Here is a 13626-nt window from a genome sequence, read left to right as displayed (position 1 = left end):
TTTTTGATTATTAAATATGTGACTGTGCAAATACTTGTAAACCAGAGAAGATCTGTTCTGTGGACAGAATGAATTTTTTATTTCTCAGCTCATTAGAAGATTCTTTAAAGATTTTTGTTCTCTGATACTTTTTGCTAATATATTATATGGATGCTGTAAATGTATGGAATTACCTAAAAAGGAACCATCAGGTTTAGGACCATCTCTCATCTCTTTCCCATATGTGATGCACAGTTGAATCGTTAATGTTTCTGTGTCGATGCAGCATCCATACCTTATATAATATTGCTGTTTCCCAATGGGAGCAGGGTGAGGACCTTTGTTACTCCAGGCAGCAGCAGAGCCCGGAATGTTCCGAGCGCGCGCGGCCTCTGCTCGGGCTCAGCCCAGCCGTGTTCCTTCACTCTCGCTCTGTTATTGTTCTCCTTTTAATCTGGCCTCCATGATCCGTATCAAAGAAGTGACTTCCAATCACCAGAGTGATGACAAACCCTGGGAGCAGCCCATGCTGCAGAACTGAGAGACTTTTCCAACAGGCTGGAGCTGCTGCATTCCAAACAGACCTGGAGAAAATGTGTTTTCCCTTTTGTGCCTATGTGCTGAAAAATTGAAATGTTTCCCGTTAATTCAATGTCATTCTGCTGCCTCAGGCAACTACTAGAGTTTCTTTTCATCTATTCAGTGACCTCTTCCCATCACTCTTACCAGAAATTTTTATAAGAAGAGAGCACCTCAGAGATGGTGCTCACTCCTCATTCCTGCTTCAGCTCAGAATGTTCTAGTGAAATCACTGTCATTTCTGAAGAAATTTAAATTAGACCCAGCAAAGCAAACAAGAACCCCTAAGGCAGCAGTGGGCTTGCCTGTGAAGTTTAAAACTTCCAGCACTCTCCCAGCACAACCTTTTGTGCAGGATAACCTGGACCTTCTATGCAAGGAGGCTGATGGGAAGAACAGCTGTTCCTCAGATCCTAAAAATGCACACATGGGCTTTGCCATGTAGCTGTGAGAGCTGTGGGTCAGGGCATGTGCCCCACAGCTGGGGACACCTTGCAAGCTGCTAATTCCCTCCTGTCAGCGTTTCTAGCAGTTTTGAGCCACAATCAGAGTGGTCCCACTGTCATTTCCCCAGTCTCCTACAAGGTGAAGGCAATTAGATTGGAATAATTCCTTTTGTTGGTACCAAAAGAGAACGGCTGGAGGGCACGGTCAGAACACCTGCCAAGGTTCCTGCCTCTCTCTGAGGTTCAGATACCTCAGTCCATTAGGGCTGTGCAGCCCCAGAGCCCCTCGGAGCTGTGGGCACCCACACCTGGGTGGCTCTGGCCAGTGCAGGGTCCTGTGAGACGGCACATGGAGGGTGGGATCCATGCGGAGGCACCGCTGTGGCACGTTCTGCTACTGCAGCTCGTGTGGGGTGGGGAAGGAGGACATCCATGGCATCTGCTCTCCTTGCAGCATAGCAAGGGAGGAAGGTCCTGCTGGGTTGAACTCTGCAGAGGATTTACACACTCAGGGACAGCCCAGGTGGGCTCTGCCTTCTCCCACAGCCCAGCGACATGATGTACTTGCTGCACTCATTCTGCAGCCCGTGAAGATGGCCTGGGTAGCATTTGGCAATGAACAGGGCTGACAATGAATGCTCAACAAAAGAGACATCAGCACAATATACACACAGGCAATTTGGAAATGACATCTGTGCTTTCAAATAGACACATGGATTGCTTGGGAGCTCTGAAGCCAAACACGCAGCAGTGTGTGCACATTGCTTTTTGCCTAAGGTTGCTCTGAAGGTCTTGTTCCAACACGTACCACAATTACCGTCTCAGAGCACTAATAGGAGCACCAGATAAGTATCCGAATTGCAACACTTTGTGCTCATAAAATTAAAGCTTATTATGTTGATTAATGACTAATGGGATGCATGCAAATAAAAAGTGCAAAGTTCTCCTCACTCCTCAGTATTGCTGCTGTCCCACTTTGAGCCTGCCCTAAGCTTTGACACCTGACACTACAATGTTTGTACTTTTTACTCCTGCTTTGCAATGGTTTGAGTTTTCCAGCTGTGTTCCTCCATGCAAGCCTGTTTTCTCAGTAAGCAAGTCCCAGTGATAACCCAGGTGCAGATTTTGTAATGTAAAAAGGAATGAATCCTTAAAACTGGCTTTTTCTACTGGGGTCTGGTAAGAAACCATCTCATTTTAGTCTGCTTTTTGTCTGTAATGAGTGCTAATGCCTTGATTAAGTAAGTTTTGTGAGTTTATTGGTGGTTTGTATTTATTTTGTCACATACCCTAGCATGAAATAAACCATATTATGAAGCTGATTTACATTGTATAAGATGCAAACTCATTGAATGTATAAACATTCTAAAAACATCCTGTTAAGAAAGCCACAGATTTTAGATAAAGACAGTACAATCAATGCTGAGTAGCAAAAGCAGTAGTATATTATTTATCCATATGGCTCAGAAATTGTTACTTATTATAACATACCAAAATAAGCATTTAAATCAGCAGCAGAACTGCACTGAGTATTGCAACACGCTGCGCCCTCGTACGTGTCTGTGCTCAGCACTGGGTTCTCAGCCCCTGAACTGCCTCACTGCCCTTCCCACGCTCCAAATTCCAGTTTCTGCTTTGCTCCCCCAGGTTTCAATTCAGGAGAATTTCTTCTGCAGGGTTAAATGCAGAGATGCCTGATAACCGGCAGTAAAATACTAAAAGTAAGTTATATTTTTGGAAAGAAGGACAGGAGCAAGAGGTGTCAATGGTCCCACAGTGGCAGAGAGCAGTGAACTCCAGCATGGACAGGCTGCTCCTCTGAGTAAATCATATCCAACCACCCCAAGAGCCTCCTGGGTGTCACTGTGAGGCCAGAGGCCAGGTGATGGCCTGTAAATCACCCTGGGACAGCCAGGAAGCAGGCACTGAGCAGGAACATTTTTGAGGTTAACTTGGCAGGCTCCTAGGGGAGGTATGAGAAGCAGGGCTCCCAGATTGGGAGTATTCCTTAATTTGGGCTGCAAGTTGAGTACCCTGAACAGACAGGTCTGAGAAACAGCTGTCACCATCTGCCAGAGGTGGAAAACGAGCAGAGAAATTGGAGAAAGTAGGTTCAGGGTACAGATAGCAAAACAGAGACAAGTGTGATGTGATGTGCAAGGGGCTAAAAATGAAGAAGGTGATTTTGCAACAGGTGGGAGTTGGGGGTATCCTGGCAAAGAATCCCCACCATCGCTGTGGTGTCAGGCCAGGTGCATTGGCATGTGCTTGTGTGTGCAGGAGTCCTTCGTGCAGGTGAGCTGGTTCCTCCAGACCCTGGAGAGACACTGGTCAGGAAAAAAAAAATCTGATTTTTTCTTTTGTTTTCCAACACTAATTCATGGCTGAGAGCCTGGCATAAGGCAACACTGTGAATCACTGGCACAGATCTGCCTGGAACTCAGGAGTTTAGGATTCCTGTTCCCACGGTCTCCCACTCAGTCTGTGTTTCCCAACATTCTCCCATGGGTGATGCCTTCCTCAGAGGGACAAAACAAACCTCGTGGTTGTAAAACTGAGAGAGAAAGACTCATAGAGTGATTGTTCTCTTTGGCTTAAGCAGATGAGGGGAGCAGTGCACAGGAGAAAGGATGTATCTGTGAGCAGGTGTCGTGTGAGAAACCCCCTGGGTTGTTTTCAAGTGAAATTCCCAACAGACCTCATTTTTTCAACAGGTTTTATAGGGAATAGTCAGTTCCTTAAACCCACCCTTTTGTCCCTAATGGAAGTCAGTAGCAGAAGGTTTCTGACTGATTTTTCCCATCACAGGGACCAGTAGAGCATTGTTCCTGGCAGTGAAGACTTCCAAGTTTTGCCCAGTGAAGTGGTGCATATGTCACTGAAAACTTTGGGTCTTATGGGTAGTCTAACATGTCATTGTGTATTCCACAGGTAGGGCTTGATATTTGTAACTGATTCAAACAAAAATCTCTGCTACAGGAACCTGCACTAGACACAGCTTTCTGGTTGCATCAGAGAGAAGCACAGATTTATTAGCATTTATTCCACAGGAACACCAATCACGGCAGAGATTAACTCAGGTAACAGTGATTTGGAGCAGAAGCACAGATGGAAGAAGCAGACAGGACATGCAGAGAGCTCTGACAAGCCCCTGGCGTGAGCAGTGTTGAGTAAGTTGGACAAGTGTTCGCTCCTGCTCGTGGCAGGGGATGTTCAGCCGTGCTCAGTAGAGTCTTGCTTGGTCCAAAGGCCTCACTGGGAGGTCGTGCAGTGGAAGATGCTGGTCTTGCTGATCACTCCTCAGCCTTTCTAAAACTCCCTGTTGAAAGATGGAGGAAAGCAAGATTTTTTTTTTTTTTTTTTAAGAAGTCAGCATTTTAAACCTCATTGTACTTTCTAAATATCACCTGTGCAGTTCTCAGTACACCAGGGTTGTTCCCAGCCTTCTGGAAAGGTCCAGACAGTGTCAGACCTGAATTTGTAGAGTGTGTGTGCAGATTTAGCAATTAACTACATGGATCTGCTTCTGTTCTCAGCCATGGCAGTGCAAAACGCTTTAATTTAGTGTGGCTGCAGCAGTACAAACCAAATACAGGTGAACTTAGAATCTGCATTTGTGTCTGTATGGATATTTACAGTAGACTTTTATAAGTTAAAGAGAGATGGCACATAATATGCTTTAATCTTGCCTACAAAGCATTAATATATATTGGAGTGTTGCAGGGCACAGATGTTTGATCAGAGGAATCAATTTTTGCAGAGGAGTTTGCAAAGCTGATGTAGGAATTTTTTAAAAACTAGAGCTCATCTCCACCAAATTGTACCAAACAGTCTTCCTCATGACACAAAATCCTCCTTGTTTTCAGCATCAGAAGCATCTGTGCAGTGTTCCTAGCCTTTGCACTGATGGCTTCAGGCCCTTTGGGTGAGAGGCAACTCTCATGTCGTGACTGTCAGTCAGTCTGCAACAGAAACTGTTTGGGACAGAGCCTGACTGAACCTGGTCATTATAAGGAGTAAATGGAAACCTCAAAGCAGGACCATTTTCCATCTTTCCATAAAAAGTCAAAAGTGGAACTGAATCTTTCTAAAAATTACACCTTCCTGCTCATTTTCACCATTTTCAGGCTTTTGTCTGAGGTGTTGCCTGGACCTGGACCCTTACCCCGTCTCATGTGTTTTATGGCTTCAGACACTTCCTCCATGGTTGCTCCTCTCTCCAATGTTTTATTTCCTTCCAGGCAGAGCTTCATGTTTTCAGCACTTCCTGGAACTAGAGCCAGGAAGTCAGATATGGATCAGACCCTTTGGTCATTCTCCATCTTTTGCTGCTTCAGTATTTTGCAGCCAATGCCCCTTATATTTTAAATGTCTTGAGTGTTCCAATTATTCTACCCTGCTTTAAACAACCCCTGCTTGATGCCAGTCACATTTCTAACTTCTGACTTTCCTAGTTCCCTGCATACTTTGGATTTGGCACCATTTTCCCTTTTCCCCCTCCATTTCCTCTTTTCACCCATCCTCTGACACAACTCTTCTTGCCATCCTTCATGCTGCTCATGTGGATTTGTCACTGTCTAAGAACAAATGTCAGAGTGGCCTTAAAACAAGACTGGGAAAAAAATAGCAAAAATATTTCCAGGAAGGAAGTTGTTGTATCCTTTCCTGCTATTCAGAGAGAATTGTGGATTGCAGGATATATTTTTAAATTCCATTTTTACCTGGGCTTTCACAAGAGTCGCCAGGCTGGGACTGGGAAGATGAAGAGCGGGAGAGGCAGGATTTACCCCCTCCTCCTCCACCACTGCCACCTCCTCCACCTGAAGTTTTACCACAGGTTCCACCTCCTGTTCTTCCTCCACTCCCTCCTCCTCCGCTTTCAGAAGAGGAAGATCTTCCATAGGATCCTCCAGTTTTTCCTCCACTGCTTCCTCCACCTGAGGACCAACAGCTTCCTCCTCCACTACTTCCTCCATGACCTCCTCCTCCAGAAGATCCACCACCAGCTCCTCCCTGTGAAGTGCTGTAAGGAGGAAGGGGTGTGTTATTTCCTTCTTACCTTTCATTTTCCCAAATAATGGCACTTCCTGATGTGCCATCACTTCCTGATGGTACTTAGGGGAAGAAATGGCAAATTACAATTCTAAACACTTTTGTAAGAGTACAGCTTTGCATGCTGCCAGCTAAGATTTAGATTCCATGTGAATTCTTGTGCTTGTAGTAGATGTGTTGTTCATTAATCCCTTGCACCAGTTGCTAATACAAATATTGCCACTGTCCTCTTTCCCTGATTGCTCAGGCAGAAAGTTAATTAACTGATGTCTGTACCTAATGCCCTGCTGCCCCTCGTGCAGCAGTGCCCGGTACTGCTGGATCTCCTGCTCCAGGCGGGTCTTGATGCCCAGCAGCATCTTGTACTCCTCGTTCTGGCTCTCCATCTCGCAGCGGATGCTGGCCAGCTCCTCCTCCAAGGGCCCGATCATGGCCTGGATCTGCTGCAGCTGCATGTTGTAACGACGCTCCGTGTCTTCCAGGTTGGATTGCAGAGAGTCTATCTGCAAAGGGAAGGCAAAATGCAGTGTTTATGGGAATGGGGCAGGATTAGACCGTTCCCATGCCCAACATGAGAGAAGTCCCACATGGTGTCAGATGTGCCAAGGATCAGTGGCTGTCACAGCTGACATCCTAGCATTCCAGCAGCTCCTGAGTTCTTTGCATATCAGGGGATGAGGAGCAGTCGTTACCTACCAGACTGATCTGCGACTGCAGCTCAATTTCCAGGCTCTGAAACTGACGTCTCAGCACAGAGATCTGTTGGTTGCTTGAGTCTATTTCCTGGCTACTTGACTGGACTTGTTGACTCACTTCCTCCATCTGAAAAATTAATGTAGGGAATTGCAGTTTCTGAGTTTTACTTACAGTGCCAACATGGCAGTTTATCATGGGACCATCTGGAACACAACAATTTGCAGAAGGGCCACTGGTAGAATGGGGCTGTTAAACTTGCTTGTGTGGCTCTGCCAGAGCAATTCAAGCCCACCTGTGATTTACTTCATTTTGACCAAAGGGACTCTACCGTTATTTTGTAAAAGCAATGGATGTTGTGTCATTCCTCTACAGGAAGTTGTTACCAAGAACTGTCACCATTTACCTTGCTTTCGTACCACTTCTCAACCTCTGCACGGTTTTTCTGAATAATAGCTTCATATTCTTGCCTCATCTCATTCAGTTTTTTCAGCAGATCCTCTCCTGGAGCAGTGTTTATCTGCACATTCACATCCCCATTGGTCTGGGATTGCAGCAGTTTCATTTCCTGCAGAGAAAACCCAGGCCCAAGGACAATGAACACAAATGGAGCCTTTCAACAACATATATATATATATATATATATATATATATATATATATATATTTGGAGGGTTTGTGTTGCAAGTATTTAGCCTTGACTTTCCAGTCACTGCTTGTTGAGGGGGCTGAGCTCAGGGGCACCCTGGAGCAGCCTGGCCGTGCCCCTTGGTCGGTGCTGGATGTCAGCTTCCCACATCTCCCGTGTGCGTTTCAAGGATGTGGCTCTTACCTCCTCGTGGTTCTTCTTGAGGTCGATGATCTCCTCCTTCAGAGACTCAAACTGCATTTCCAGGTCAGCCTTGGTCAGGGTCAGGTTATCCAGCAGGGGCCGCAGGCTGTTGAGGTCGCCCTCCACGTTCTGCCGGAGCCCGCTCTCCATCTCGTACCTGTGCCAGGCACAGTGCAGAGGTCAGCCCTGCTCCTGGCACCTCAGCCCTCCTCCAAACTGACATTATTTATGGAAAATTCACCTGTTCCAGAATCAGTGTCTGCTTTTGTGTCTGTACTTTGGAGCTTGCAGCATCTCTCAGCCATCAGAATTAGGAAATCATCAGCCAATACTTAACATTTAATTAATAATACTACTTAATAACATAAAGTTATTATTCTTTATACTAAATAAATACAAAGTTTAATATTAATATCAAACTTTAATATTAACATGTGTTCTGTGGTCTTTTTCATTATCTCTTCCTACTACAACTTTTTGCAGATTCCCTCTATCTGGTTAACCTAACTTTCAGTGACAGAAAATCCCAATTTTTATTTTCTTAAAAATTAAACCTTTTGTAAGCTCTGGCTCTGCAACCATAGGCAGCATTCCCATCAAAGTTCACTCTAAGAATACTGAAAATTTTGAAGTTTCATAAATTATTTCAGTTGTGCTGCCATGGAAGCAGGGGAAAGCCAAGTCCCTGTGGATTGATATTTGTTTATGGAATGAATCTATGAAACTAAGTTCAGGAAAGCAGGAGGAAGGAAGTCAGTGCCTGTAAAAGAGCAATATATATTTACTTTATTCTAAAGTCTTCTGCAGTCATCTTTGTATTATCCAGGTCCAAAAGTACCTTGTGGGTTTCCACAGCTGCAGCCACAATCTAGAAGAGACAGAACATGTTAGGAAAACATTCCCTGTGAATCTCTCAGTCTGTCAGTGCTTCAGCTTCTCCGGCAAAGAACATCCTACCTGCTTTTGAAGTTCTTCAATTTGTCCATAATAGTGGCTGTAGTCCTTTGGGCCAATAGGACCTTGCTTCTGGTACCACTCCCTGATTAACTGTTCAAGCTGAGCATTTTCCTTTTCCAAATTCCTGACTGTCTCCATGTAGGAAGCCAGGCGTTCATTAAGGCTCTGCATGGTCAGCTTTTCATCATAGGAGAGAATTCCCACATTCCCTCCATGAAAGCCACCACTGCCAAAGCTGCCACCACTGAAACCAGCCGCTCCTCCACCAAAGCCTCCTCCATAAGCGCCCCCAAAGCTGCTCCCAGGCCTGAAGCCCGTTCCCACGCTGCTGTGGCCCATTCCCCCTCCGTAACACGCACCACCCAGTCTCCCTCCACAGCTGCTGCTGCTCATTCCTCCTCCATAGCTACCGCGCCTGCCATAACCACTTCCTCCACCACAGCTGCTCCGGGAGCTTCCTCCGCCACAACTGCTGCCAGAAAACCTGCCACCACCACTTGTCCTGGAAGTGAGCGTCCTCGAGGAGGCCGAGGAACGCGAGCTGCCCCCTCCACCCCCTCCACCGCTGCTCCCCCGCAGGCAGCTCTTCAGGGGCTGCTTGGAGCCACAGCTCATAGTGGCAGCGGCAAATAACTCAGGTGAAAAGTCAAAGCTGGTCCTACAGTTGTTCTGGAATCATAGCTCCAAGTTCCAGCCAGCCTCCTCTGCATTTATACCTGAGACAGTGGGTGTCACCGTGGAAGGGAGTACCCGCTTTCCATGTGTGGTTGCAAGCCCTAATTTGCCAAAGGGAGATGCTTGGCGGTGGCAGGAAGCTTAACCCTTCCTCTAAGTGTTTGTGACCATTTGTTTATTAACATAAAACGTGTAATTTCTGTTGGGTGGCTCTGAATTAGGGAGATCTCTGTTGAGATCTGGTGCACTGGCTTACAGTCATCCGAAACAAACTCATCCCACTCGCCTCGTCCTGGTCACAGCCCTCTCACAACACCACATTGCCACAATACAGGACAGCAACGGATGTTCCTACCTCTCTTCTAATGCTCAGATATTTGTCAAGGAATTCTGGCTGATTTTTTTAACTGAGATTTTCATAGGTTTATCATTATCCTATGCTCTATGCTCCTTATTTGCAATCCTTTATTGCTTTATGCCTTTGGAAAGCCCACTGCAGGATGCATGTTGTAGGTACACAGAACCACTCTGACTTGTAATATCTCATAAAAACTCGGTGAACAATGGCAAATATCACGTGTCAGCAATTATTTCAATCACACCTCTATAATCGTGTTTTATAAATAACAAATTAATTATGAAAAATGGTATCACAACAACTGCAGAACTGCTGTGTGTCAGGCTGAGGGAAGGAAGTGTGGCAAGTTGTTGCAGGGAAAAACCCTTGCTTGGAGCAAGTGCAGGTACAGGATGGTTGAGAGACCTGGGAAAGGTTTTTGAGGCTTGGGGCTGGTCTCTCCTGACATGGATGGGAATGTCATTGATCATGTTCCTGAAGGGGATTCAGGATTTTATCAGGATGCTTTCCCTATGCAGCACAAATACAATACTTGGAAGAGAAAGGTAAAATTCCTGGTTTGGGAATTAAATCAATAAACTACATCAAAACAGCATTTTTCCTTCAGATTTGGTTTCCATTCACAGACACAGCATGACCAAAAATAGGAAATATTTGTTATCTTCCATTTTCTTCTTTTAAGATAGTAATTTTGCCCAATGCAGTGGACAGTTCAGCTGTACATCTGCCCTGTGAGCTCTCACAGCACCCTGAGCCTCAGACTGTGACATTTCTCCCCTGGGTACCTCTCACCCCTCTCCCTCTGCCCAGGTACCTGATCCTTAGCAAATCCCAGTCTGTTACCTGTCGCACCTTGTAGGTGGAACTGGTGTGATACCCAATTCCCTGTATTGATTTAGGATATTACTGTTTTCTCACTCAGCCTTTGTGGTGGTGGTTGTTGCTAATTAAGTTTTGTTTGTTACAGCAACTGTTTATGGAAACAGCTTTTGGTAGAGGCCCCTCCCAGCACACCCTGGCCCACGCAGAGGACATGCCTCACGTTCCACCTGCTGCTCCACTTCATCTCTCAAACATCTGAGGGAGCAAGGTCTCCCTCAGAATTTCAGAGGTTCACCTCCACTCAGTGGAGTCTGGGGGATAATATTGTCCAGTGAGAAATCCTTTTCTCCCAGGGGGAATGAAGTTCTCTTCTATGCTTCCAGCTACTTTGGCCCAAGAAGCACCTGGGTTATGTCCCATTTAACTGTTGCTTTGACACCCCTGATACAGAGACATGGGGACAGATCAATGTTGTTCTGTAAAATTCTGCAGAAAGGTTTTGTTTGTTAGTTTTTTTACCTGGAAAGAAGTTTACTACATCTGCTGTGTCAGTAATTCCTTTTAGGAAAACCAAACCTTCCTGCCTTCCTGTAACAAAAAAAAACCATTTTTAGATGGTTTGAATATCATTGAGGATGCTTGTGTGCAACTTCATAGCTTCATTTTTAATACGTGAAAGGAAGATTGAATATCATTTCCCCCCTAGAACTTGTGCAGGCAATGTACTTCAAGAGTGAAACTTAGCTCCTTAAAAGTGAAGAAGCCTGACAGATTCATCATGTCTGGAAATCCTGGCCAGGATCAGAGACAGAAGTTACAGAACAAATGGTTCCTGAAAGGAACGTTTTATTTCAGAGCTGCTGTAAGGTGGAAGCTGGTTTATGAGGTGGTAATTTTATCTGCACTTCTGTTTCATTGTATTGTCTAGGCCCTTGCAACACACTGAGCTTCTTGAGTGATCTTAGATAATGTTTGCAGCAAAATCCAGAGATGCTGCTGAAGTGCAGCTGGAGGGCTGGGAAACCTTCACATAAAAGTGATTGCAACAAACTTCAGGAACTGGAAGGATCCCCAGCAGTACCTGTGAGAGGGACAGTGAAATGTTACGGAATCTGGGGCTGGTGCTGCTCACTGCAGCAGAGCCAAAAACTGGGCAGAGCCAAACTGGGATGGGGGGATGGGGGGTTTGAGGGGTGTGGAGGAGAAGGAGGAGGCACGTGGCTCCACAGTTGTTTGCAATGAGGCCTCTCCCTTTTCCTGTGATGAAACTGCTACGAGCTCCTGCCCAAAGAGGAGGATGCACTATTTAAGCCTGAACGGCTCACCCAGCGCTGGCAGAAATTCTCCCAGGATGGGCAGGAATTCACTCAGCATCTCAATGGCAGGGTTCCCGGGTGCTCTGCACAGCCAGATGTGCATTGGCTGAAGCAGAGGCTGCGAGAGAATGAAGTCTTTTTCCTTGGGAAAAGGGGAAGGGGCTGGGGCATGGCTCAGGCTGGGGCTGTGGCTGAGCACACGCCGGCTCCTCTCAGCCCCCAGGACCACCTTCCCCAGCTCCACACCCTCCCCACGCTGTTGTGTTTGGGAGAAACTGCCAAGGCTGCTGAGCACGTCTGTGGGGTCACAACTGGACTGTTGTCCCCCTTTTTGGTGCTTCACTGGGATCCTTTTCCATCCTTCTGGTCAGGTCTTGTGGGAAAACTCAATTCTTGTACATTGCTACACAGAGAAAAACTATGAAATATTTACCTGGGGAATATGACTCATTCTCATAATTATATGTTATAAAATAACTCCCATTATATGATCATCAGACAATTTTATTAACACCAGATAATCCCATAGGATTTCTCCATAGTAGAAAAGAAAGCCAGGCCATGCAGTGTGACTGTGTTGGAGGGTGAATATCATTCTTGTTTGTACTCTGCTCTTCATTCCAGTGAGCTTCAGCTGCCTGACACTTAGCATTAAGCTGTTCTCCATTAAAATCTAAATTATGAGGATCTTTTTCTTAACCAATAAAAAGCTAGATGTTTGAAAATGGAAAAATCTGATTTAGATCAGTTGTAATGCATTAGGGCTCAATCACATTTATTGTCTCAATAGTGGATTAACTGAGAGTTCTAAGCAAAAAGTAATTCCTGCCCAACAATTCATAATTGTTCACTCTGTAGTGAGAGTACAATGTGTTTAGAATCTTTTGTCCCCCCACTAACACAGCTGTGAGTGCCTGGCAGCAGTTCCATCCAGAAATATTTGAGGTTGAAAATGCTCAGTTCCAACAATTTCCTGTGAAAAGTGTGATTTTCTATAAATGTATTTTTGTAATTAGAAATAATTCTGTCAAAAAGATGGTACCTCATTCTTCTCCAGGCATGGGGCTCTTCACCGGTGTGCTTGGGTTTGTTCCCACAACCCAAACCACAAAGTATTGTTTTAGATCTCAGTGATATTCTGTGAAAATAATCTGCAAGTGGTGGCCTTGGCAGTGCTGGGTGAAGGGCTGGACTCGAGGATCTTAGAGGGACTTTCCAACCTAAATGATTCTGTGATTCCCTTATGCCAAAAGCTATTTAGGATCTTTTTAAGCAAAGGGTTTTAAAATATCTGTTTTGAAGTGAGAAAGTCCCCGCCTCTCCTGAACTATTCTGCAAGACAGGGTGTAATGTTGGTGTCCACCCACACTCCAAGGTGTGTGGTCAAAGGGAATATCCCTGGAATCTGTCCTGTTGTGTCCAGTGGTCCTAATGCAGCACGTTCACCCACTGGTCAGTTAAAGGACTTGGCCTGGACAGGTGACCTGCTGCCCTCCGGGAAGGGCAGTCAGGAGAGTCAACCCAGCAAACATCCCTCCTTTAGGAAAAGCATAATTCCTGCCTACATTCTACCGGGTCTGTTACTCATTCACTATTGCAGAGCTGAGCAGTGATGAAACATTAAAGAGCACCTTCAAAAGCTCCACCACCCAACAGAGCGATGGTGGCTGTGATAGGAGCAGGAATTAGGTGAGTCAGAGCTGTAAGAGACTTTCAGAGCACAAACCCTTTGGTTTGGAGCTGCTCCATTGTGGGTCTAAACAGCCCCCGGCCCAGCTGTCTCTCTGGGGTCTCAGCTGCTGCTCCACCGGCAAGACCCTCATTAGCAAAGGGTCATTACAGCACGTTTGCAACCCCTGGGGAGACCCTGGCTTTCACTGTGCTCCCACCTAACAACACAATGCAAAATACTCCAGTG

The 13626-nt window shown here is 45.7% G+C and overlaps 1 protein-coding gene across 1 annotated transcript; it reads right to left on the bottom strand.

Moving 5' to 3' along the window:
- Nucleotides 1-4003: 4003 nt before the first annotated feature.
- LOC128819979 (keratin, type I cytoskeletal 9-like) lies at nucleotides 4004-9152 on the bottom strand. The gene is made up of 8 exons (XM_054000448.1): nucleotides 8538-9152; nucleotides 8366-8448; nucleotides 7581-7737; nucleotides 7156-7317; nucleotides 6753-6878; nucleotides 6333-6559; nucleotides 5726-6027; nucleotides 4004-4323 (listed from the first exon to the last, which is right to left on the bottom strand). The coding sequence occupies exons 1-8, from the start codon at nucleotides 9150-9152 to the stop codon at nucleotides 4298-4300; spliced, it is 1698 nt and encodes a 565-aa protein (XP_053856423.1). The 3' UTR covers nucleotides 4004-4297.
- Between the last annotated feature and the right edge of the window lie 4474 nt (nucleotides 9153-13626).

The sequence above is a fragment of the Vidua macroura genome, chromosome 27 (assembly GCF_024509145.1).
Source record: "Vidua macroura isolate BioBank_ID:100142 chromosome 27, ASM2450914v1, whole genome shotgun sequence".
NCBI classification, from domain to species: Eukaryota; Metazoa; Chordata; class Aves; order Passeriformes; family Viduidae; genus Vidua; species Vidua macroura.
Note: the sequence above shows the minus strand (reverse complement) of the source record. Positions and strands in the feature narration are given on the sequence as shown.

Bases quoted from the DNA above. Each gene is read 5' to 3' on its own strand.
- LOC128819979 (XM_054000448.1), bottom strand. From the start codon at position 9,152: ATGAGCTGTGGCTCCAAGCAGCCCCTGAAGAGCTGCCTGCGGGGGAGC. The intron at 7,318-7,580 runs GTAAGAGCCACA...TTTTCTCTGCAG, and splicing joins TCAAGAAGAACCACGAGGAG to GAAATGAAACTGCTGCAATC. The intron at 6,560-6,752 runs GTAGGTAACGAC...TTCCCTTTGCAG, and splicing joins TGCAGTCGCAGATCAGTCTG to ATAGACTCTCTGCAATCCAA.